Source organism: Varanus komodoensis, unplaced genomic scaffold (assembly GCF_004798865.1).
Source record: "Varanus komodoensis strain SLA01 unplaced genomic scaffold, ASM479886v1 scaffold2, whole genome shotgun sequence".
In the NCBI taxonomy this organism is placed as follows: domain Eukaryota; kingdom Metazoa; phylum Chordata; class Lepidosauria; order Squamata; family Varanidae; genus Varanus; species Varanus komodoensis.
This window is the reverse complement of record NW_025335568.1, coordinates 19998134-20023770: the sequence shown is the minus strand read 5'-3', so window position 1 is coordinate 20023770 and position 25637 is coordinate 19998134. Positions and strand designations below refer to the sequence as shown.

Here is a 25637-nt window from a genome sequence, read left to right as displayed (position 1 = left end):
GGAAAATAGTCTGATGTGTTTACATAGCCAGCCCAGGATGAGAAAAAAGTGAACCCCACCCAAGCCTTGGCCGTAGCTTGTTGGAAATAATGGTGCACTTATAAACAGCCACCACATCTATAGGAATTTTACCTGCTGGGTGGCTTCTAATCCCTTTTTATGAACCTGCCATTGCTTGAATTTCTCCACTGCTTCATCCATAGAAATTGTCCCCCTCTTCACCTGCTCCTGCAATAGAATCAGTTCTTCCTGCCCCAGAGGGATGCTTGGCTTGACAGTACTATATGTGATCCTGTCATCATAAGGTCTGTCTGTAAAAAGCACATGCAAACAACTAGAATATAAGGCAAAATCATGCTCAGGTCTGCATTCATATCAATAGAAAGAGTGATTCTGAAAGTAGAGAAGATGGAACCCCACACAAGGAATTAGTGGACACACTTTCTTCTATTCCTTTTATCCCAGTGCTGTGGCTTATGGACTGACTGATTAGCAGTCTAGATTAGGGCCAGAATGACACACAGCAAAATTCCCACTTGGCTGCAGAGCCTAAAAGGAGAATTTGGGCCGGCTGCTACTCTAATTCACAGCATGGGGAGGATGAGATTGGGACGGAGAAGCCAGGTATGGCTCGGAGTTCCTGGGAGAAAAGGTGTGATAAAAGCAAAATAAATCATAGGATTTGAAGGGCTCATGTATGCTTCTCCTTGGAGGTGATCAATGAGAGAGAGATAGAGCATTAATTCTTTCTAGATAATTGTTTCCACTGTCAAATGGCTCAGAGAGTCAAGAGATTCCTCCTAAAGTTCAACCCAAATCCACTCTCTGTATTTAAGCCCATTAGGTCTAGATGTGCCCTTGGGCAAGGGAGATCAAGCCCTCTGTGGAGGGTTTCAGGTATTTAAACAGCACTATCACATCCATCCCCTCTCTTGCAGGAGAGACATAGGCAGTCCCTTCAATCTTTCCTTAACAGACTTGCTTTTTATGCCCTCAGGCAACTTTTACTGACTTCCTTTGAATCAGTACCGTCTGTTAGTTCTGATCTCAACCTGGTATCTTCCAAATACGTTTAACTGTGATTTCCATCATCCCCAGAGAGTATAGCCCTGGTAGTCCAACACCTCTGGGGGACACCATATTGAGTAAGGTGAACTACATTTAAAATGCAAAGCATAGTATGTAGGTCCAAATGGTAAAGATTTCAGTGATATGGCTGATGTTTATGGGACCCGGGGCTTCACCCTGCCTTCTCAGAAGCACCTGCCAACAGATCTTTAAGCAACTTACACTACAGACACCCTTTATATGTTGTGTTGCAACTCCACTGCTACCCTAAACAGAGGTCAAAAACAGGTGCACCTTTCTCAGGGCCCTGCCTTTTCTGCTAAGCCTGGTGGAGAATCTGGCAATATGAATAAGCTTTAAGCTCCTGGATTAAATTCTTTGTTGATAAATGAGATGAGTGCTGCCCACACAGAATTGCAAGAAGCCAATATCTAGCTTCCATGGGGTTGGGGGTGCTTAGTATCTTGGTGTACAAAGCATTCAGATTCACGGCCATTTGTCTGATTAATTCACTTTCCATTAAATTCAGTTGTCATTGGTGTTTCCACTGTGAGATAGCAGAATGCCATTAACTAATTATGAAACTTAAGAGGGGGAGTATTGGCACATGATACGAGGGCCAGGCACTTGGTTCACAAACTCAGGACAGGAAGTGCAGCATTGCTGAGATAGCATCTCGCAGCAACAGAACAGTATGCAAATTGTGCTTTCCCAAAAGATGAGCACTGAGCTGTGCTGGATTCTTTCTGTACATTCAGCATATTCAAACCCAAGTGCCAAATCACAGAAGCTCTGCAGGCAAGATGCTGCATGACTCTTAGACATGCATGTTGCAAGGCGAGCGGCTGTGATGTCATGGTTAGAGTCTTGGGCTGGGACTCAGGGGATCCGTGTGCAGGTTCCAATTCAGCCATGAAGCCTGATGGGGGACTTGCATAGTCCTTGTGAAGTTAAAATGGGAAGGAGAAGCATCAAGTAAGCTCTTTGGGTTATTTCCTTGGACAGGATAAATATACTAAATACATTTTAAACATGGGAGATGGTTATAGCAAATTGTGCATGAGTATGACTTTTGCACTGTTGTAAATTTAAATGGTTTTGGTTCCAGATATCCAAGGGATTGCTTCCACCCTTATCAGTTGGCATGCTCTCTAAGGTCCACTGGCTAGGCTTTACTTCGTGACCCAGCAATGTCTGAGGCACAACTGGGGAAGGAGCCATGGCTAAGTGTAGCACACATACTTTGCATGTAGAAATTCTCAGGTTAGAGAAAACCTGGAGAGCTGCTGCCAGTCAGAGTTGACAATACTGAATTGATATATAAGTGGACTGGTATGCCCCTTTTCTGGGGAAGAGAAAAACTCACCTCATGTTATTCAATGGGCAGTTTTGCTCATTTTTCACCAACTGTTGTTTTTCTGTCGTTGTTTTTAAACAACTAATTGTTGTTCCTGCAGATAATTTCATCTGTTGAACTTATTTTCGTGTCTGTTTCTATTATTATCGTTACATTACATATATACCTGACCCTTCTTCCTTTTGCCAGGAACGCATAGCAGTTTACAGGTTTCTCCTCCTCTCCATTTTATCCTCATAAAAAGAACCCTGTGAGGTAGGTTAGGCTGAGAGTTAGTGAATGGCCTCGAATTCCCCAGTGAGCTTCATGGCCAGATGGGCACTAGAACCTGGATCTCCCAAGCATAACACTTTTTTTCAGGGCATATAAAGATACTCTGCTTCCATATCAACGAGGACTACACTTCCCACCCTAAAGATAAAGGGAACCCTCCAATTGTGCTCCCTTACTGTTCTGCCACTCTAATAGTCTAAGGTCCCAGGTCTGTTTGTATACCAGTTGCTGAGAAATAAGGGCAGAACGGTGCTCCATGCAGTATTTATGGGCTTCCCTTTGGTATCTGGCTAGCTTGCATGCCAGAGGCCTCTTGAGAAAAGTGGCCTTTGTCTATTGATGGAAGGGCAGTGGAAACAGCTAAATTTAATGGTCAGTAAAATCATGTGGCATGTTAGACTGGAAATGATAAGTAAAACTGCCTAAGGTATCATTTTTCAAATTGCATTTTTGCAGAGATCTTAATGATTTATATGCAAGGAGGTTTAAGATGAGAAATAAGCCTGTGTATGGCTAGTAGATACTTATTCAGAACCTGAAACAAAATACAGTAAAAGCCACAGAACTGGTGAGTTCCATACCTGGTTTTCTGACAGCATACAGTAACTTCTCATCACCAGCCTTATTTCTGGTCACTTTTTGCTGAAAAACTAGGGGGAGAAAGGCAAATTAGGAAGACTGCAATACCAGCAGAATAACAAGAAAGGTGATTATCTTTCAGAATGTCAGTGCAAGAGCAAGTGAGGCCCTTGAAAACAGAGTGCAAGGGGAAACATCTCTGCAAATGAATATGCTTTTAAATACCATTGCCTGCAGTCATTCTGAGGGTGCCCTCATTCAAAGGGCTGTCCAGTCCAGGTCTGGTGCAAAGATAAAGAACCATCAGAAGAAAGAGCTGAACAAGAAGTTATCCATCAAGAGCACCCAGGCAGCTGGCCACAGTCTCCCACTCTATGGTGAGATGTACCTTATTTCTAGTGAAACTATAATAATGATTCCTAAATTTGGATCTATAGCTATAAATTAGCATATGTAAATTTTATTCAACGAACTTTCCTCTGTTTGGTGGTGCATAGCTGCCTTTTTTGGCAATTCACAAATGGACTGATGCTGGTAATACATCTAGGTGGAAAAAGCAAGGCACAGTTAGAATAAAAGCTGCCCCCTCTCCAGAAAACAGCACCCTACAGTTTAATATACATTTTATTGATACAGCCTTGAGCTACAATTTTTGGCACAATGGTAGGATATAAATAAAAAAAATCATATGGTTACAGGAATGCCTTTGCAAAAACAATTCTTTTTCTTTTAAGTGATATTAATAGGTATATCACACATAAAGTAGTATTGTTTGTTTTGGCAGCAGAAAAGATCAGGAAAAGAGAATTAGACAACATTGCTATAAACGACATTAGAGATCCAGAATTAAAGATGAATTTCTGTTCATGATATATCTCAATTTATTTTTATTTTGTATTGCTGAAATTCTTCATTTTGTTGACTATGTGCATTCATTTGATGTCTCTGTCATAGCCTTTTGCTAGTACAAAAAACTTAGTGCTAGGAAAGCAGCTTCAAAGAAATAAATGAACGAATACTAAATATACTTCTGAATGAGCAACCCCTCCACCCCACGCTACAATAGGTTTTCCTCCTTGCACGGGCACAGCTTTGTCAAGTCTGGTTCTGCACCAGAACAACTTGCACTGAGTATGTAAGGGACAGGGCAATGGGAGCGGGTGGGAACCAAAGCCAGATTGGAATCCAAAAGGCGGGGCCAAGGATCAAAGTCAGCTGGTGGCTGGCAAATTGCTATGACTCCTAAACTGGCTTGGCCTGAAGTGTTTGATCAGGCCTAGTACGTACATGCTGATTCTGCCACTAGACAGTATGAAAGCTGGCTGCTTCCAGTTTGGAGTGGCAGCACTGTTGCTATAAGCTGCCTACCTTTATGAAGAACTAGCAAATAGACCTGGCTCTGCAGAGCACTGACTAGCTATGAATTTGATGCAGCAAAGCCTTCAAGCAAACTTACCAGTTATCAAAGTTGAATATATTGTGCTGCACCCCACCTGAGTAACAGATGCCCTGCTGGTACCCCAAAAGCATAGCACCTGCCCTAGTGCACCCCTGTAGCTTTCTAAGGGATGATTCTGCCCAATCCCTCTCCTAGACAGGTAGGGCTTGTCCTACAGCATCCTGTATGGACGGGCTTCGAATTGTCAGGACTGCAAAGCCATGGACTGGTTAGGGAAGTCTACCTGTAGAAAGCTTCAATCACATGGATTCATTTCCTTTAAAAATCAAAGCATGTGCTTTAAGAAAACACCTCTAAGGTCTCCATAGCAGGTGTACCAAGTTTCAAATGTCTTAGTTTTACTGTTTGGACAGACCAGGAAATAATAGACACATAAAATCCTTTTGTTATGATAGTTGACAGACAGACATACACACCAACGCAAACCCCTCCCCCCCCCAATCTTATTATTATAGAATGGCTGCTGGTGGTGTAGGTGGTAAGGCAACCTTAGAGATTGATTGCTAAAGGTCCCGGTTTGAGAAAAAGCCTGGTAGAAGCCTTTTGGGCATGGATGACACAAGGATTTTACAAGATGAACAAAATGATTTCTGCCAGTACAGAGTCCTCTAATTGTGTTGGGGTCTTGTTTTTGACCCTGTCCAATTTCACCCTGCCCAATGCATGAAGGTCATGGCCAGAATCACTGTTAATGTCAAGGGCAAGGGAATGAATAATGTGGGTTCCACTAGCAAATCAGAAGAAGCAGAAATAAATTGAGTTCAGGGCAGGGATACAGACCTGCCCCTGATTGGGAAGCACTTTAATTTTTAATACGGGGGAGTCTGTCAAGTTTTGCAGTGCTGAAACAACACAAATACCAAGACCAGCCCCAACCCCAGTCCGAACCCTAACACTAATACAGAAAGGCATTTTTTTCCAGTTGCTCAAAGTCAAATTATCAGAAACACTTTGCAATCAGCATCTTGTCAAAAATGATTTTAGCTGGCAAAAAAGAGTCTGAGTGGGCAAGGTAAGAAGAAATAAATAATTCATTTTGGGGAAATAAATTACGAAAATGTGTAACAAAATTGCAATAGAGCAGACACAAGGGCAGGCCAGGATTTTAGGAAAAATAATGAACAAACATTTTGCAGTTTATACAACAGCTAATAAGCCAGAAAATTCATATGGCCAAAATAGAATGATGCACCACAGTGCATGAATCCAATGAGCATTAAAGCTCTTCTGGAGAGATACTATGCAGTTCATTAGAGCTAATGTAATGTACTTTGGCCTCAATCTCTCAAACATTTCCATTTCCCCCTCTAATTTCTTAAACCACCCCTTGGTTTTGGCCCTCTCTTCTTGCTATGCTTTCTTACCCCAATCCAACAAAGCAGGTCTGATGCATAGATAGGGCTCCTGGAAACAGTAGAAATGAGACACACCTCTAAGAGGATTGCTTTTAATGAGATGCACACTTGCAGGTGCCTTTGCATGATCAAACTAGAATGGTGCTATAGCTAGAGGTGTACTAGTGTCCAGATGCCAACCTGAGAAGGGTTGCATTTTTGCAAGCATCCAACCTGACTGCTCTCAAAGGCTTGTGGGCACTTAAAAATCAGAAACATAGAAACATAGGAACAGAGCGAGTCAGAAGGGGCCTCCCGGGCCACCTAGTCTGACCCCCGGCTCTAGCCGGCTCCGCTCATGACATGCCCACCATGTGCAGTGGAACCTAGTGGCTGCAGTTCCATCATGGTAGTATATTCACTCTGGGTTTTAGTCTGGATGTTAAAGGAGCTATCCATAGGGGAGGCGAGTGATCAGTCTGAGTGGCGGGGCAGAAGGCAAGTTAGCAGAAGTGGATCAGGGGATCATGGCAGGTGGAGCACAAGCATTAACCTATACTACAGAAGAGAAAACTGAGGCCCAATATGTACAAAGGGCAGCAGGCAGTGGGGGGAAATCTTTTAGCCCCACAGAATTACTCATTTAGATCCACATTCTCCTATTCCAGCAACAACTTCTATACCTATAAGATGATGAATTAGAGGGAAGAATCCACAGCCATAATAAAAATGATAATGATTAAGGTAACCTTTGGTATTCTTAGAGCTACACAGAAAAGCACGCTTTGGAACATGGGAACAAGTTCTGCAAATATAAAAAATCCATGCCTTTGCATCTCTGTCACAAAGAGTCCACCCGAGCAAGCATATTCAGAAGCAGCACAATACAAAATTTGTAAGAAATAAGGAGGACCAACTTGCTCTGGGCATCTCCTTGAAGGTAATGACAATGACCATGAGTATATCTCTTGGGAAGCCAGCAGAAATACTTTGCAAAAACACACACACCTTCCCCTTTCACAGACACACACACACACGTGCGCGCGCGCACACAGAAAGACAGATAGAACTATTCACACATTATTAACATACGGAATTATTTTCTCAGAGACTCACAGAAACTCTGGAAGACACACACGTGCCCCACACACAAAACTGTGGGCTGATATTTTGCCCATAAAGGAAGTCACAGCCTTGAGAGCTGAGCAGGGCTGCCAAGCATAGGACATTTTGCAAATCAGTCTTTCATAGGGTTGCCAATACGTTGGAGATGATCTTACAGCACATAACAGTATGCCAATGATTCTTTGAAGCACCTCTACTCTCAGGATGCATACTCACACTGCCTGGCACTGGATATCAGGAAAACTCCATATTATTTGCACTCCAAGGAAAGGCACTAGAGCAAGAAGAGTGTTCTGAGTACATGCTGGAGTTCTCACATGCTCAGTAGTGATTTTGATGCTGCTGCATGCCAGAAGGTCAAATGTGGTAGGGCCACATCCTCATTCTTAGCAGCAGCAGCCAGTTATTGTGGAGAAGTCAGTGGCTTTGTGGAGAAAAGTTTGATCTTTAAAGGGTAATCAGATGACAGGTGGGAGAAAAACTATAGCGGAAGAGCACTCATAGCTTCCCCTAACTGGAACCATCCCCGGCTTTGTATGGTACTGAACCGTATTCTCAAAATAGGACCAGCACCATGGATAGCTGCTTAAAAGTTCAGATTGCACGTCTCACTGACATTGGAGTAACTGGGCACTAGTACCTACAAGGCTGCTCTTTCCTTCCCTCTCCACTGCCTGGACATTCTTCTTTCAGCCAGGAAAAGTCAGGGGTGCAAATGGCTGCATGCCCTCCCAGAGTCTTAGCATAGAACATTTCTGACCCAGGGATGGAACTGGGACCACGTGGGGAAATGATGCAATGACTGACATTTTCCCACGGAGAGTGATGGTACTCTTCGTCCCCGTCCCAATCTCAGCTAGGGTGGCCATTCATGAGTCTCCAAAAAAAGAGAAAGAGGAAAGGACAGGCATTTCCATAACATTTGTGCAAGTGTTCAGACATTCAGACTGAATGCCTTACATATCTATTAGTATGTATAGATGAAAATTTAGAAATAATTATAGTACTTCAAATAGAAATAGAGCACACCTCACAATGAAGGCTGTATCTAGGTGAACAGAACTGTTCCACCAGCCCTGCAGAAAGATTTTGTTCCTTTCCTCTTTCCTTCCTGCTCCTTTTCCTTGTGTGTCATGCCTTTTTAAAATTATAGGTTTGTGGACAGCAATCATTTTGTTTAAATGTTATTTTTAAGCTGCTCCAAAAGCTTTTTTAACTGATGCATGGAATAAAAACACTTTAAATGCATCAAATAAATGAAATAAAGCCTAAATATCTCCAGTGGTGTGCTGTGATTGGCTGCAGGGTTTGTCAGAACCTTTTCCTACAGAAGTGCTAGGGTGAGGCAGAGAGAGGTCAACTGAGGACAGTTTTCTGGGCCTTTTGCAATTGCAATGCCTATTTATTCATTTACAAGATGTATCTACCACTCGATATTCCAGCATGGAGCTTTCAGAATGTTGAATGATAAAAGATAAGTCAAGTAAAAGGATAAAACAGTATGATTAAAGACAAATTCAATAAACCTGTATCAATAAAACTGTGGCTGGTTTAGTTCAGGAAAACTTCCTGAAATAAAGATGCATTCAGCAGGCAATAAAAACAACTGTTTGGTGCCTGCCTGACCACAAAAGGCAGGAAGTTGCAGACACTTCTCTGAAAGGATTCCAGTTGGCCCATAGTTCCATAAGGGCACACTCGTGTCATGGTATTTGATCACGTCTGTGACTTGGCAAGCTGGTAAGGGAGGACGTGCTGTTTCAGATTTCTTGATTGTGTAAGGCTTTATACACTGGTATCCAGACCTTAAACTTGGCCCTCTGCTAAGGAGCCGCATGCTGAAAGAGAATGGCTGGGCTGCTGTATTCTGCACTAGCTCCTGCTTCTGGACTTGCCTCAAGGGCTCATTGCAGTCTAGAGGTTGCAAGCAGCTGTACCATCGGTGCTAGTAATGTTAGGCCCTTCTCAGCACTGGGAAGAATCTCTGAGCTGGCACTGCGGTCCCCTCTGGAACTAAGCTGCTGCAGTTTGCATCAATACCCCAGGCTAATGGAGGAGTGATGCTCCTGTACTGGTTCTGTGCAGAGAATGTTAATAATAGTCTTTGGAATGACATCTTGAGAAGGAACATTTATGCTGATTTTGGTGGATAATATAGTGAACCAAAGCAGGAAAGAGCCATTGAGGCTGCTTTCAGAAGCATTTACTTTGGTGAATTCAGTTCATTCTCTCAGTTCAATTCCTTTTCTCGGCTTTAATTGTCTAATGTAGGATGTTGAGGCAGCAAAAGGCTGATTTGCTCCATTGGAAGCACCACCTGTTTTGACAAAAGCCCTCAAATATCACTGATGACATTATATGAATCTTGTTGATTCGAAGCAAGCGCTTGCTGTGAATGCAATGACATTAAGGGGAATTATGCTTTGACTGAGCATGTGCCTGTTATCAGAACATCACAATCAGACTGTGGTTCCAGGAAGAAAGCAAGCTCGTTCAGTCTTCCCCAGCCTGGCGCCTTCCACATGCTTTGAAGTATTTGAATTTGAAGAGCCAGTGTGGTGTGAGTGTGGGAATGGAACTCAGGATATCTACCTGGCTGAGTTTGGACCACTCACAGACTCTCAGCCCAACCTACCTCACAGGGGTGTTGTGAGGATAAGATTGAGAGAAGGAAAAGAATTATGTAAGCACCTTGAGTTCCTTGAAAAGAAAAAAAATAAAAGATAGAAATACAAGAAATAAATAATAAATAAATTCCCACTCTGCAAATCTGTGGAATCTGTGAAATTCTGGAAAAGCCATTCTGCTGTGGATCCTTAGAAAGTCAAACTCATTTGAATCCATTGCAGATTTTTCTGGTAATCCTGTGGAGTCTCCTGTTCGAATCCCCTCTTGGTGCTTCTGTTAGCCATGGACTGGGAACCATCCAGGTACCAACAGATACTGGTTTCCCCACCCAACAGATAACAGTTCCCAGTTGATGGGAAGGAGTAATCTGCACTGAAGAATCAACACTGTGTGGGGCAATGAGTTAGAGCCACTATTGCAGTTTTTGCCAACAACATAAGCAATAGACCTGGAATGCATCTCAGTGATGCATCTCTGGTGCTCCATCTTGTTTGGTTGTAACTCTGCAATTTTGTGCATCAATTACTTGGGCAGAAGCTCTGCTTCTAAGGTTCTTGGTGGGATTCACTTCTGAGTAAATATGCATATCCCATTAAAGGCAATGGCACTGAATGGCAAGTGACACAACCTGTTGGAAAGTGGCGTGAGTCAAATGAAAGGATGAAAGCGCCAACTGCAGCTGTCAGGCTTCCGTCTTGGCAATGGTAGTCAGGGATGCCGATGAGTCACCAACCACAGAGGCTCAAGCTATCTCCCTTAGGCCTGAGATAAGTCTCTGAGGTCAGAGCGTAGTGACATGACAGATCGTTGTAAGCAAAACTGCACCTGTCTGTGGTTAAATTGTACTAGCTTCAGTCTCCAGGGGTGATGATCCTGTGCCAGTAATGAGCACAATCCCTTCACTATGTGTGAAGAAACAAAAAGCTCTCATGCATTTATTTAACAGTTATTCGGTCATGGTGTAATTGGAGGCATATTGAAATAACCAGGTGAAGAATATTAAAAACTCAAGAAATGGAAAGGGAGCACTCTGGGAGTGAACGCCATCTGGATGCTGAATCATTCTGGCATTGCAGTGTGGTTTCACCTTGATGAAATATCCTTATATTGCTAAATATTTGTCTTGTATGAATTTCACAAGGATTGGCAGGTGGGAACGGGGAAGTAGCACCACTCAACTATTTATTTAAGGGGATAGGGTGTTTTGCAATGTATTCAAGATAGTATGACAATCTGAAATGATATTCAAAAATTCTCTTTCTGCAAAAAGAGAACATGCCTGAACTCCTTGTTAGGCACCCAGATAAGAATCACAATTGTTCTTTGCAAGGTAATTTTGCATAGCAGGGTCATTCCCCCCTCCCTCAACCTCAGATGCACAGTTGAGCTATTGCTAAATGAGAATTAGCTTAAACTTCAGATGTTCCTACTGCAAGCAAGCTTTTTCCCAAGGACCTTGGATGGAAACTAGTTTTTTAAGTGAACTGTGAATCTCCAGCAGATGATCTTTAACACTGTCTATATGGTGCTTGTGGGATATTATGATAGCTAACATGGTATTAAACTGATATAAATATCTTTAGAAAGGTAAATTATACTTACAAATGAGAGGGGGGGAGGGAGGGAGGGGGGGAGGGAGAGAAGCATGATTCAATTTGCTTCTTTTCTCTCTTTGATAATCATCTCTGCCCTACCATAGGCATAGGGTTGCCACTGGTGCCCACTCATAAATCCCACAATTCTTTCCACCACTGGTTACTCTGGTTTGAGGGTGGACTTCTGCTGGTAACTGAAAGACACATGTAGCTGGCCTGGAAAGGATCCATAAAATCTCTATCTCAGCCGAGTCCTGGACCAAGAGCTGGTATGTACACCCCACCAGCATTTTCACGAAGGAGTACAGGCTTGTCTTTGCCTTCCTCCACTGAAGTGAAGGTCTAGTACTTCAGATCTGTGGGTGAAAGCCTTGCTAGGTCTGGAACAGGCCTTGCATACCAGTAACAAAGATATAAATACAACTGTTGAATGATATTTGAAGCTATCGTAATGCTGAGTTAAGCCATTGAACTATCTGGCCCAGGGTTCCCTGTGGGGACTGGCACTTGCTGTCTGGCCATCTTTGACTGCAGATATATAAGGTTCTGGAGAGATGAGTGGGAAGGGTTATTGCATTCCTTTCCTGTTCATGGGCTTCCTAGAGGAAGTTGGCTGATCGCTGTGGGAACAGAAGGTGGAACTAGATAGGCTTTTGCTCTAACTCCCTCTTTTATTCTGATGAGACAAGGGGGGCAGGCCCAAGCTCCGGACCACTCTGCCACAGAGGCAGTGCTGAGCCAGATGGGACCTTTGAAACCATTGCTCAAGGTAATAAACTAAGTTCAGCCCATCAATTTATTTCAGAAAAATTATATGCTGCTTTTTATTTCTTTAAAAAACACACACACACATCATCCAGCACAGACCCTTACTGATTCGAAACCTTACACGCGCAGCCCAACAAGAACAGTTACACACAGAATCTTTATCACTGTGTGACTTTGAGAATGAAAAGTGCCTGAGAAGTCTGTCATTTCCTTCCATACTTTATCAATGCATTGCAAGCTAATTCTTTTCAGGTTGATCCATGCACTATGTTTAAATTAATCCTTTGTGGGCATAATGTTTTCTTGATTCACTAAGAGTACAAATGAATTCAGATACTCAAGACACAGGATTACAGGCATCTTATTTAGGGGAGAAGGAAGGCACACGCGAAGGTCACTTCCATGCTTCCGCCATCCTGCCAACTCCTTAGATGGCCAGTTTTGACAATCTAAGTGTTACACATCAGAGCATGAAGAAAAGAGGCTGAGCTGCTGCCAGCATAATTTGTATCATGGTGGCTCCAATCTAGTGGCCATAATACTGTGTTGTAAAAGACTCTTTGATCTAGGATCAAAGATCCCTTCATAGGCATCTGTTGCATTGGCCTAAGAAAGGTGTTGCCAACATGAATCAACCACAGATATTCATCAGAGATTAGGGTAGAGGTGGGAAACTTATGCCCGTGGGTAAAATCTGGCCCCCTGGTTTCCCAGGTGGTGGCTACAGACTCATTTTCTGGACACACACCCTTTCCTCCTACCACCAATCATTTAGTAGTTCTCCAGTTTTTACACTCTTCTGCCCTCCGTTCTAAAAGATTGAAATGTTTCTCAGGTGCTGGTGGTAACTGAATGATCCTACAGCCCCTAGACAGTGACTAGAGGACAAAAGGGTAATTTGGATTCCCAAATACGAAGTTGGAAAAGAGGTATGACCTTGGAAATGGGGATTAGTGGTCATATTACCCTACTTCCTTCACTGCCAGTATGCAAAGAATGGTGCTTGCCACTCTTCCGAGCTTATCAGGCTGCCCTTGGAGGCTTAGAGAAATCCCTACTGGATTGGGCCCTAAGATTTCAATCAAAATAAATTGGATTTATTTTGTATTTTGTCCTTTGGCCCTGGCCACCAGTAGAATGTAGCTCTGGGATGTTTTTCTAAAATTGCATTTTGCCATCAGGCTGAAAGAGATTTCCCATGCCATCACAAAAATCTGTTGCAGATGGTATACTAACAACCATTACCTTGTGCTATGTAAGGTGTATTTTCCTCTTTCATGGGGACTGCCGATGGACGAGGTGCAGGGGCTGGTGGACGGTTCATAATGAAAGATCGACTTTCTTTCTTTCGCTCTTTAATCGCATTAGTAAGAATCATATCATAGATGCCATTGTCCTCCATAGCAGAAGTGTATGGATCTTCTGCTTCATCATCTTCTTTCTGGTCCCCATTTGTCTCTTTGGTCTCCTTCTGGTTATTCATTGCTTCCCATGCTGCAAAATATGTACAATGCCATTTTCATTATTTACACTCTAAGGTGAATGAAAGCATTGGCAGAAAACAGCCAACAGAAATGTTTGCAAGGTTAGAGCATCATCTCTGGGGTCAGATCTTGAAATCTGAAATAGCCAGTAGATTTCTGTTTTGTTGATTAATTTTATGGGGTTTTATCATGATTGAATATTGTGAACTGCTTAGGGATTTTGTGTTAAAGACAGGAAAAGCAGTTAGATATAATCTGAAATAAATAAGCAAGTGCTTTCACTTAATAAATATCATAAAATTCATATGTGCATTGCTAGGTCTGCATTGGTGCTATGTTGTCCTCTGTAATTCTGTTTTGGAGGACTTTCCCTTCATTTGTGGTTTGCTGTCTAACAACACTGCCTTAGTGTATACTTTATTGTGAGAATGTCAGTTTTCTGAACTTGCTGGATGCTGACAACATTATTGCTGTTGCTGCTGTCTACCTATGCAAATACTGTTAATGCAAGTATTAACAAAAACGATTTTTCATTCTAAATGCTGCTAAGCTCACACCACAACCCAAACTGGAAAAAACACAACCTCTAGAACAGCTTTATGAAATGAGCTTCATATAAAATGCCTGGTAATATTAGAATTCACTGTAATTTACATATGTCAGCTTTTTAGCCCTTGAGGTACAGTATATTCTAAGTGGAATAGTAACAGAAGCATCCTGTTGAGTAAATCTTGTTTTGCTGAATGTGCTTAAGCTTGTTTTTAGTGCCAGATTTTGGATTATGGCTTACCCAAGGGCCTTCTAAAACCTAGCGCTGGCATTGGTGCGACCCAAGTCAACACCACAAATGTGGCTGAATACTCAGGGATCCAAACTCAGATGCTTACATGCATCTGATGCAAGATCCAAGGTGGAGAGGTGACAAACTCTGCTGCCACCATAACCGTGCCCTGCATTTTATCTGGACAGCTATTTTTTGTGCCAGGAAGTTGGGGAAGGATGCTGGAACTTCAGTTGAACTCAGTGCAACTCTGTGGCCCCTGCCCCTCCCACCAGCACACCCCTTTTCCTTCTCCAAGGACCACTTGCAATCTCAGGTTGGAGAGTAGCCCCCTCAGTTATTTCCATTGGCTGTGAGGATACACAGGATATTTTGGGCCAGAGAATTGAGGCTGGAGTACCTTCGTGCTCAGACTCCAGAAAATCCTAATGCCTCTCAAATTCTCCCCTAAGTTTTGTAAAAGCTTTTAGAAATTTCAAGTTCTTTCTGATTAAATTTGGGGTTTTGGTAAGTTTGTATCAAAAAGGGAACAAAGAGCAATCACAGTCACTCCTCTGATTAAACAAGTTTAAGTCTCTATGCCCAGCTAGCTGAACTATATAAGCTTTTTGGTTTTCGAACTTCTACAGAAGGCACTCATGTTACTGGAGTGTTGTATTGTGCTTAGAGTGCTGGACTGCAACTAGAAAGATCTGGGTTCTAGTTCCACTTAGCCATTGAACTCACTGGGTGACTTGGGGCCACTCATGGACTCTCAGCCCAATCTACCTCACAGGGTAGTTCTGATAATAAAAGAGAGAGGAGAAAGACCATGTAAAACATTCTGGGTTACAATGAATACTTATTAATTTTTTGAAAGCCTTATGTAGAATTGGTTATTACAGAAGTGTTTAAAGAAACACATTATTTACTCAAGGACACTTCCTTTATCACAATTAAGAAAAGCCACTTTTTAAAAAATACATCGCATTACCTAAAAGCAATGGAAATATAACCTGTTCCAATTGAGGGACAGGTTGTTCTGTTGTTCTTGGTATCCCAACTGTATTAGCTCTTTTGGGCTCTGAACTTCCACAGGGGGCACTCCTGCTACTAAATGAATCTTTCCCTGGGAGAGAGGGTTTGATTCTGGATTGCTTTTAGTTATTATCCTGCTGAACCTGCAGTAAACAGTTCTCTAAACAATGTGAAAGGATGACTCATTACTGTTTCGCTTTGAAAAGTATCATCCCCACCCAAAGATGAAACCAATATAATACTTCACTGAAACACAGCACAATTAAATGGAAAGCGCTTCAGAGGGATTCTGCTTCATCTCCAGAATATAACTGGAGCTGCCTAATTTGTTCTGCATGTCTGCTTATGGGCAAATTAATCATGAAGTAGACTTATTCATGTCTGGCCCAGTCATGGTCCCATTCAGCAGTCTAGCAAACCATTCTAGACTCTTTCCAATAAATCTTTTGATTCTGTCTGCATTGGTGCAACAGCTCATGTGGGATCTGTAGCATTTCCAGGACACAATCATACAAAAGTCGGTATGGAGTTTAGACTCCTGACTGATCCACCTTGCATTATAGTGGTATGTTTATGATGTGAATCCCAACACCCTTTACTTTTTAGCCATAAAAGAACACTGTTTTTGTGGCAATATGTTGCATGGCACACTAAGTTATATCAGTTTCATACCAATTGAACTGCCATGGCTTTCCCTAAAAGAATCTTGGGAGCGGTAGTTTGATGAGGATATTTGGCATTGTTTTGCTATTCATGATGAGGAGTGGGAACTAAAAACAGATCTTGCATTCATGCTCCCCTGGCCTGCCTGCCATGCCATTAATGCATATCAGGGATAGCAGATCCAAACTCAGCTTCTGTGTGCATTTTTCAATGTGTGATCACATGACCAAGGCCCACATGTCATGTGCCAGGCTGTTACTGTTGTACAGTATAGAGACATATTACATCTTCCCTGAAAATCTTGCACCAATTGCCAGCTGATTTGCCAGGGTCAATTCAAGGTGCTGGTCTTAATCTTTAACGACCTGTGCATCTGAGGGGTAGCTTACCTTGCTATGGATTCACCTGACTACTAAGACCTGCAGGACAGAGCTTTTTGAAGATGCTTACCCACAGAATCCTGTTTTTCAGGAACCTGTGAAAGGTAGGTTGAACTGAGTGTGTAACTGGGCCAAAGTCACCCAGTGAGTTTCATGGTTGAGTGAACTAGAACCCAGATCTCTAGGTGGCAAAACTAAATGGATTAAGAGAGAGCTAATGGAATCCATAGAGGATGCTAAAGCTGAAAGTCTATTAAAATTAGGGTATATGCCTTTTACCATTTATTAATTAGGCATTCCTCTTTTATTCTATATATGAGTTTTGAAGTACAGGATGCACTAAGAAATGCCTTTTAGCCCTACACACACACAAGAATGCTAACAATATAATTCCCAATATCATGAAAATGATCATTAATATGACTCAAAAAGAAGAGAAGCATTGCTTATCCTGGCAAGCAGACCCCTCCATCCAGAACTGCTTATTCCAGCCTCATTACTTAGGTGGTCAGCTGTATCTGTATATTTTATTAAGAACTGCCCTCCCCAGGATGGATGCTACCATGCAGTCATCCTAAAGACATGCTGACTCAGTTCCCTTTGTACAGCAACCCCCAAATGGCTGTTGCCCAACTCTGACATCAAAGAAGATGCTTCCATCTCCAGCATTGCTCCTGCCAAACATTTGCATCAGGGAAAGTGCTCATTCAATCTTCCTGAGACAGGTACCTCCGAGACTGCTGCTGCTTCACCTCCAGATCAGACAACGAGTTACCAAGCAAGCCAATTGTCTAAGAAACCTATTTTATGTTTATGATATGTGACACAATAATCATTGTCCCAGGGAGTAAGTGCTGCTGAAAACAATAAGACTTATTTCTAAGAAGACATGTGTAAGATTGCATTGTAAACCACGATACCTCACTGACAGTACATACGGATAATGACACTGCTATGGGAAATAAACAATGACCATGCATAGAAGATCTGCCCCTTCATGGGACTGATTGCAGTAACTAGAGTTTGCATTTTATCACTTTGGGACAAGAAAAGGCAGAGAGGAAACCTGAACACAGCCCAAAATAATTGCTTACAAGAAAAATAATTCTGTACAATTCCTATGGGAGCCTGATATAACTTGCATTGGGTACACTGATGATGTGTTCCCCATGCAATACGAGGTCAGTATCTGCTTCTCTCAGTCTTTAAACATTTATGCCGATAAATTTTAGAATTTGTTTTCTGCCATGAGTACCTGGAGATAAGTAGAAAAGCTCATTCTGTCTTGTGGTGGAAGGCTGAATTCGGGGGGGTAAAGTCGGCCTCTCAGCACAGCTGACACCTCTGAGGTTTGCTTCGGAGGACTCCTTGGCAGTGACATCATCCAGCCACTTATCATGACTGGCCAAGTGATGATGTGGGGTTTCCTCTGATCCATTTCTCTCCCCCTTTGTTTTGTTCTCAACCGCACTTTCCTGTGCATCTTCTTGCTGCTCTGCCTCATCATCGGTTCCTCCATTCTGGATTTTCAAACTGGCTCCAGGCTGTTCACTTGTGCTTGGCCTGACTGCTAAAGTTGGAGGATATATTATTATTTCATTTAAAATATGCCATCTGGAAGCATTTCATAGTTTGCAGATTTTCACAGAAATAACAGCAGCACAGCTAATAAAACTTTCATGAACTAATACAGTGGAAAGCTGTCACATTTATAACTCCGGCAAAAGAACATCTAAAATATTTATTAAATGGATGGTGGAGGCTTTCATTAGATTTTGTAACTTCACTTTGCAACATCTTCCAGCATGTGATAATGCTAGACTTTATCCAAAAGACTGTGCCAGGCTGCTCATTGCCTCCTCCCCACCCCACGACCACCTCTGCCAGCTCAAGAGGCCAGTTTTGAATGTAGTGCAGTGCTTAGGAAAGAGCTGAGCAAATAAGCCATAACCTGTGCACCTCTCCTGGTATATTTTTAAAACACCATGCCTTGCCAACCTATTATATGACATTCCGCACATGGGATAAATATTCCTATTGAGAGAAGTCTGAGCCACTGCAAGAAATGCACCATATGGTAGGGAATTGCCAGTTTTGTAAAATCCATTGTCTCTGTTTCATTGTTTACTCCATCATCCGTTCACTGACAGAATAGGTTCTTTCAACCAGAATTAGCACAATCTATTTCTGCTAATACTCAGTAACACTAACTTGCAATCACATGTACCAGCACAAGTGTGCATTAATGCTAATGTGCAACTGCACAAATGCATTAACATGAATCAGTGCAAAACCTTCTCAAGGTGCAAAGCAATTCCAGAAGTCTGCAGAATCCGCACCACTCAGATAAAACTGGTCTACTGTGGAATCCGCAGGTTAAATGCACAGAAATCTGAACACATTTTAATCTTTTACAGACTTCTCTGACATTCCAAATGCATGGTCATGCTGACTGGGGATAATGGGAACTCTAGTCCAAAACATCTGGAGAAGATCAGGGGGTTGAAGAAAGCTGGGCTATTTCATTGATGATTGAACTGCTTGCATCTAAAGCATCTGCTGGAAGTTATGGGATGTGACCCATTCACTTGGAACTGACTGGTAGCTTAGTGTGCTGTCTTACCCAGGACTGCCTCCATTACAAGCAACCCCAACAAGGCATGGCCCAGTTGGGAGCTCACTGTATTTTCAAATGCAGACAACCCAATAAGTGGAGGGGGTGACCAAGTCTACTACACCGTCACTTGGCAGGAAAGACACAAAAAGTTGCCACTCTTAAAAAGTGATTCTGGCCAGGCAGCAACGATGGGTGCCACTAAGTGCCAAAGGGGGGCTGCCAGTGGCCTTGATGGGGCCCCCGTCTCTGCTGCCTCCAAGGTGGTGCTTCAGAGGGTGGTGTCCAGTGAAGATCACCACTGTATGCATCTGTGTGGCATTGCTTATTCACACACAGATTATTGTCCAAGGAATGGACTACTGTCATCCTACTGACTGGCTACAAAGCCAACTGCTACTTTGAATGATGTATGTATGTTTCAGCAGCCATTCAGTTGCAAGCTGCAGGCTGTCAAGTGGTAGAGATGCAACAAACTCAGACTGAAAGGTGGGGAAAGTGTGGTCTTCCAAATGTTATAGGACTCCCATCAACCTCATTCAGTATGGGCACTGAGCAAGGATAACAGGACTTGCAAGCTAGGAGAAGTACTTCTTGAAGGTCCTTGTTCTGTATTTGCCACTACCCCTTATCTGAAGGAGAAGATATACCAATATCAATTGGAAAATTCAGAGCATGTGTTTGCTAGAGCTCAAGACAAAAGTATCCATCAGTTCAGGGCCAGCTGAAAATATTTTGTTGCCAAAGGACAAGATGAAACCCTCCTGCGCATTCTCTGTCTGGGTATAGGAGCAGACTAGACTGACCACTGAATCTTACTTCAACACTGGCAATGAAATTATGGTACCCTACCACACCTGAGACAACAAGCTAGTTTAGGAGGCCCAGGTTATGTTGTGTGGTAGAAACAAGTGTTACTTGAAAGGAGTTGATCAATAATTCCCAGTATAACCAATGGATGCACAAACAGCATCCTCTAAAATGACTAAGGTAAAGTTTTGTAACAAATACTAAGCTTTCTCTGTGGGTATATACATTATGGCATATACATATGGTTACTAAGAGAAGATCCAAAGGCAGGATCAGAAATCTCAAAACTTACAAGGTACATTACAGGAGGAGTCTGAAGTCATAATCACATAGACATCATCTTCAGTGTCCTCTTCTTCTTCCTGACCATCACTTTTATAATTGTCTTCATCGATCTGGGTGGTGGGGGAGAGAAAAGAAAAAAAAAAAATCAGTGCTGAATAGGAGAACCCACAAAGATTGCAGCGAATCCTCATATCTCAGATTTGGAGACAGTCATGCAAATGTCTCATCTGTTCTCTATTGCTGCATACATGTTTTCCATTTGAGAATTCTCAAAGTTCCTTTCTCCAGGAATGGCCAATTATACAGTCAAATTCTAGAAAAGCAGTCAAAAGACAAAGAAACTGGAAGGAAAACGTCAGAGCAGGAAGCCTGTTTTTAGCTGACTTCATATAACATAGCTGTTAACTAGGAGTTTTGAAGTATAGTCCCCAGGGCATATCTGGCCATCCTGGCATCTGAACCCAACCTTTTCAGGTTCCCCAGAGGCCACTCCATCATTCTTCAGCCACACACCCCTTTCCCTCATCACTGATTATTTGGAGGTTGCTTTGCTTTGCTTTGCAGTCTTTCCCACCATTTTGAAAGGTTGAAGACCCTTTCCAAATGTTATTGGCAGTAACAGCAGTAAGCTAAAATATGTTAATATTTTGGGTTCTGGCCTTTTCCCTTTAGCTCTACTGATCCTGGTTGTTGGATCTTTCATCTTCATCTCAGCCCAGCACTCTCAGAGTTTCTCTGAGTTAGAACCTTGGTATGCAAGAGTTTTGGCAGTTCTTTTTCAAGCCAATGAACGACTGGCATATTTGCACCTGGGTAATCAATCCCTGTCGTGCAGCTTTGAGGACTTGCATGGATTGCAATCATAGAATAGTACAGTTGGAAGAGGCCAACCCCCTGCCATTGCAGGTCATCAATTTGCATCATCCCACTCAGATGACTGTCTGAAAAATGTACTGAACTATTTTTTACTTTTTAAAAAATTGAAAGGAAGACCTTCCATGTCCTATCAGAATTTTATTGGAGACATCTCATTTTCAGGATTAGTTTGCCATGAAATGCATGGGGGAGAAGCATGTGAGTTTAAGGACAACTCAAGGACTTGCTAGAAGTTGCAGGTCTTACTGTGGTTTAAATTTGCATAGGAGTGTGTCCTAAGAAACCTAAGTCTTGTGTCCCCTTGGGCATGTGAAACTCAATTGCACTGTTCTTTGTCTCCTGGCCAATGCACTTGAATCAAATTATCTCAACCCTGCTCTAACATCTCTTTGTGGCCAGAATCAATGGGTTGTATCCAATACTGACCGTATGCCAGCAGAACAGAAAACACAGAAACAGAAAGCAGAAAGCAATCATTGACCACGTTTTCTATCCTCTCTGCAGGTACTCTATCCCCACCTGCTCCAGACAGTTGGGGACCACCCTGGAGCATATTTGAGGAGCATGAGAGGGAAAGGACTGAGAAGATCAAGAGGACATCTAGTTGTAAGAGTGGAAGACCATTTGCATGACATTGTATTTAACCCAGTGTTGGCACTGGGCCATCCTCTTCCTGTTTTAGGGCAGAACTGATATTAGACCAGAGATCCAGGTGGGAGATCCATGATTGACTCTCCGGCCTTGTTTCTTTGAATCCAGTTCATGCATGCTGTGCCTGGGGCTCAGGGCAGTAGCAATTTAAACATTATGTGTTGGTTTGGAAAAGGGTATGGGCCAAAGGGCCAGGCATCTTCTCTCCTCTGTAAATGGACAAACATCCCACAGCTGCATCTGGGTAGAATAAAAAAGGCAACAACCTGCCCAGTCATCCATATGTACTTCCTTGGAAGCAAGTCCCACTGAACCAAATAGACCTATTAAGTAGGTATGCATAGCATTAGAGTACTAGTCATGAATCTCCTTTGGCTCAGGTACTTTGGCCTATAAGGACACGTTGTGCTCCACTTCACACAATAGATCAGCACAGTTGCTCCTCTGATTTGTGACCCTTTCCCCACTCTCTGCTGTGTTAAAACTGCAGCTGTGGTGGGGCTGGCAGCAAGTGGAAGAGATGCAGGTACTCAGAGCATCCTTCCTTAAAAAGTCAAACCCTGTACCAAGGTATCCCAAAGCCCACATTAAGAAAAAGATTTGAGCCATAGACTAAACTGGCATATATTCTATTTTGAATAATTCACTCGAGTTTCCAGCAGCCATTCTGCTGAATGGAAGGAAAAGAGATGCAGAACAGGGACCATTCCACTAGACCTGTTGTAAGATGACTTAATTCTTTCCTTGCTCTCCTTCCCTCTCCCCTTCTTTGTGGCATCTTAGAGTGTCAGCAAGGACTGCCTTGTTTTGCTGATTGCACGAAAGCAGCTGCAGTGGGATACAGTTCTTTACATAAATAGTTACGGGGGAGCACTGAGAGAGCATGCAGGCAATCAAGTCTTGTCTCCTGCCCCCAACAATTTTGTTGAGTCCCTCCCTGGCTTTTGTCTTTCTACCAGTCATGGACACCCACAATCCCATCTATTTTTCACTTGGAAGGTTTAGATATTTGGTTCTTCAACACAACTTGGCCTCTTTGGATACTGTGCCCAGCAATAAATGCTGCCCTTTCTCCTCTGTTTGCATAGGTCCTTGTGCTGACACACCATTCAGCAGGGCAAAGCCACACTGGGCAGGTAAATAGCAAATGGTTTTTATTCTCACATGGAATTTTCAGTCTTTTTACTGTTTGATCTAGCTTAGTGTGGCTGTCAGTGCAATGACAGTTTTCATTGCATTAAACTTTTCAGGCACATTCCGTTAAAACTATGTAGAGACCAATTCCTTCCTTGCTTGCTCCCCCCTCTTTTTTTTCCTTTTTAACAAGATAGTACACCATGTACTCCATGGCTTTTCATTTTCAAACAGAAGACATTTTCAAGGCCAGGATTTAAATTGCATATTTTGGAGTTCCCTCCCTCATGGAAATTTGCCAAATTCCAAACATCTTTTAGATGTGCTGTAAGATCTTCCTGTTCAGACTGGCCTTGGCTGTCAGGCTTCAATACCTGTTCTGCTTTTGAGTTGTTCCACAGATTAGCTTGCATGAACATAATCTTTCTTCCTGTGGACAGAAACACCTGGGAGCAACAGAGATGTGTTTTCCTTCCTGAACTGGGTCACTCCAAGGGCATGTTTGCATGTCCCAAATCTCCAGTTGTTTGAGATGTCAGGTATCAGAGGCCCCTGCCAGCATAACCGGTGACCAGGAATACTGGGCAGTGACACCCAAACCTCTGGAGAATTACTTTCCCTCCATTCTGGCCTCTGTGTGTGCGTGTGTGTGCACGCGTGTGCATGTGCAGGTGTGAGGGGGGTGATCCTGAAAGAGAAAGCAAACAGTGATTGGGATGAGTGTATCTTGGGCTTGGTGTGTGGGCACAACACTTGTATTTTAGTCTCATCAGTATGCCTTTCTGTGAAACGGGCCTTTCACAATTGGGCCTGGCCATCATGGCAGTCATTTTATATGATGGCATCCTTGACACAGTCTCAAGATTCCAAATGTGCCCTCTGGCCTGACAGAGTTGGGGGCACTGACTGACCATAAACTTCTTTGCTATGAGGAGATGTATTATAATCGCGTCTAAATAGCAACTATTGTTTCTATATTTGCACCTATCTATAAAACGAGCATAGGCAATTGTATGTCAAATCTATTTCCCCTTTTGCAGATGAGGCAGAGGGATCTATCTCCGTACAATGCATTGGGGCCCAGAAAGTCCTACTGGCAACCCTGTATGCTGGTTTTCATGATATGCAATCTTAGCTTAGGAAGATAGGAACGTAAAATAGCAGTATTTTGGATAAGTGCCATAACCAGACAATATGTGTTTCACTTCATTCAGTATGACCACATTGCAATAGACTGCTGGTGAATATAAAGTGTCCTCAAGACCTGGATAGCTAGGCTAAATGTCTTCTTCAGCTGAAAAAGAAACGTGTTTTCCATTCCTGTAGATTAATTTGTCTCCTGAGCTATACAGACCTCGAAACAAGTTGAGCCCAAGAACCAACCAGCACCTGACATTGAAGGCTGGTGGCTCCCATGCCAGTGGAGTTTGCCCATCCAAACCTGCACTCAGCTGTGCTTCATCATTCATGCACTTGAGTGCAAAGCCTGGAATGCCATCCAAGTCTGGCAATCCCTCCTGCACTTCTCTGCTATCCTGTTTCCAGCCTTGCTAAACTGAATATGCCTTAAAATGGCACAGGTTTGATTTGACCACCAGGATTACAAGTCCATGGTTTCCTTTGCTACAAATTCATCCTCTCCCATATTGCAAATACTGAAAGAAGGATATATTTTTGTAACCACTTGATTTGGACACCAGAGTATGCCACGAGGTTCACAACACCCAGCACTGAGATCCCAGTTCCTTCAAAACCTGCCAGGAGCCATTTGCCCAACAACGGACGTGTTCACTCTGTTTTGTATAGATTCTCACTTTGATTCTTCATTGCTAAAGGCTCAAATCTACCTTGTATACCAGGGGTAACCGGTGTGCCCCTGGGTACCTCCTGCTTTGTCTTTTTAAAATAATTAATATTTCTTATTGGCAGCTGGGATCACTCCTAAACAAAGTCAGGGCTTCCAGATGCTGCCACCTTCATTTTCCAGAATTTTCCAGGATGGAGCTTAGGGGTATTTAAGAAGAAGGTGGTAGCTGATTTGAAACTGATGCTTTCCTCTGCATTGAGCTAAATCTCAAAGAAAAAGATGCAGACAGAGAAAATAGTTCTGAAAACTGTGGACACAAAGAAGAGATCCCACTGCTGCTTCTACAGTCATTGGAACAGGTTATTTGTCCTTTGCCATGCCTCCCATAGCATCCATTTGGTCATGGTGTTCAATTTCATGAAAGTTTCTCAAGTTCCCTATGTATTCTTAGGCCCTAAAAGATGGTCTTCCCTTAACCTTGTGTCCTCCAGATGCCTGGACTCCAGTTCCCAGAATCCTTCAATCAGCTGGCTAGGAGATTTTAGGAGTCTAACACATCTGTGGGGCCCCAGTTTAGGGAAAGGTGTTCTATGTGGTAATGCTGCTTCAGGTAAAGGTATGTTAGAAAATCCAAATTGTCCTGCAATGAGATAAATCTACAGCCCAAAGTATACCTCACTAGCTGCAGCATGTGTGAACTGGCAGGCTGCAGACTGCATAGTGTCTGTGTCTGCACAGTGTTACATGTCTGTGCATGAGAGACAAGAGCCATTTATTCCCTGCATAGGTATCTTGTGTCCCTTGTTAACCAGTGAATGCAGCAGTTCTACATCTGAACTCCAACTAAATCATGCAGCTCAGGAATTGGAGATTCTGGTATCAAGGAGTTCTTCAATATCCATATATATTACTTCACTTGGGAAGCACACAATTCACACCTCCTCGTCCA

The 25637-nt window shown here is 42.7% G+C and overlaps 1 protein-coding gene across 1 annotated transcript in view; it reads right to left on the bottom strand.

Moving 5' to 3' along the window:
- Positions 1 to 25637, bottom strand: part of BANK1 (B cell scaffold protein with ankyrin repeats 1) — a 153669-nt gene that overhangs the window by 8393 nt on the left and 119639 nt on the right. The window contains exons 8-12 of the mRNA XM_044429665.1: positions 20228 to 20330; positions 17767 to 18081; positions 13432 to 13680; positions 3280 to 3348; positions 133 to 311 (exon numbers count right to left, since the gene is read on the bottom strand). Coding sequence (XP_044285600.1) covers positions 133 to 311; positions 3280 to 3348; positions 13432 to 13680; positions 17767 to 18081; positions 20228 to 20330 — 915 coding nt within the window. The remainder of the gene's footprint in view (positions 1 to 132; positions 312 to 3279; positions 3349 to 13431; positions 13681 to 17766; positions 18082 to 20227; positions 20331 to 25637) is intronic.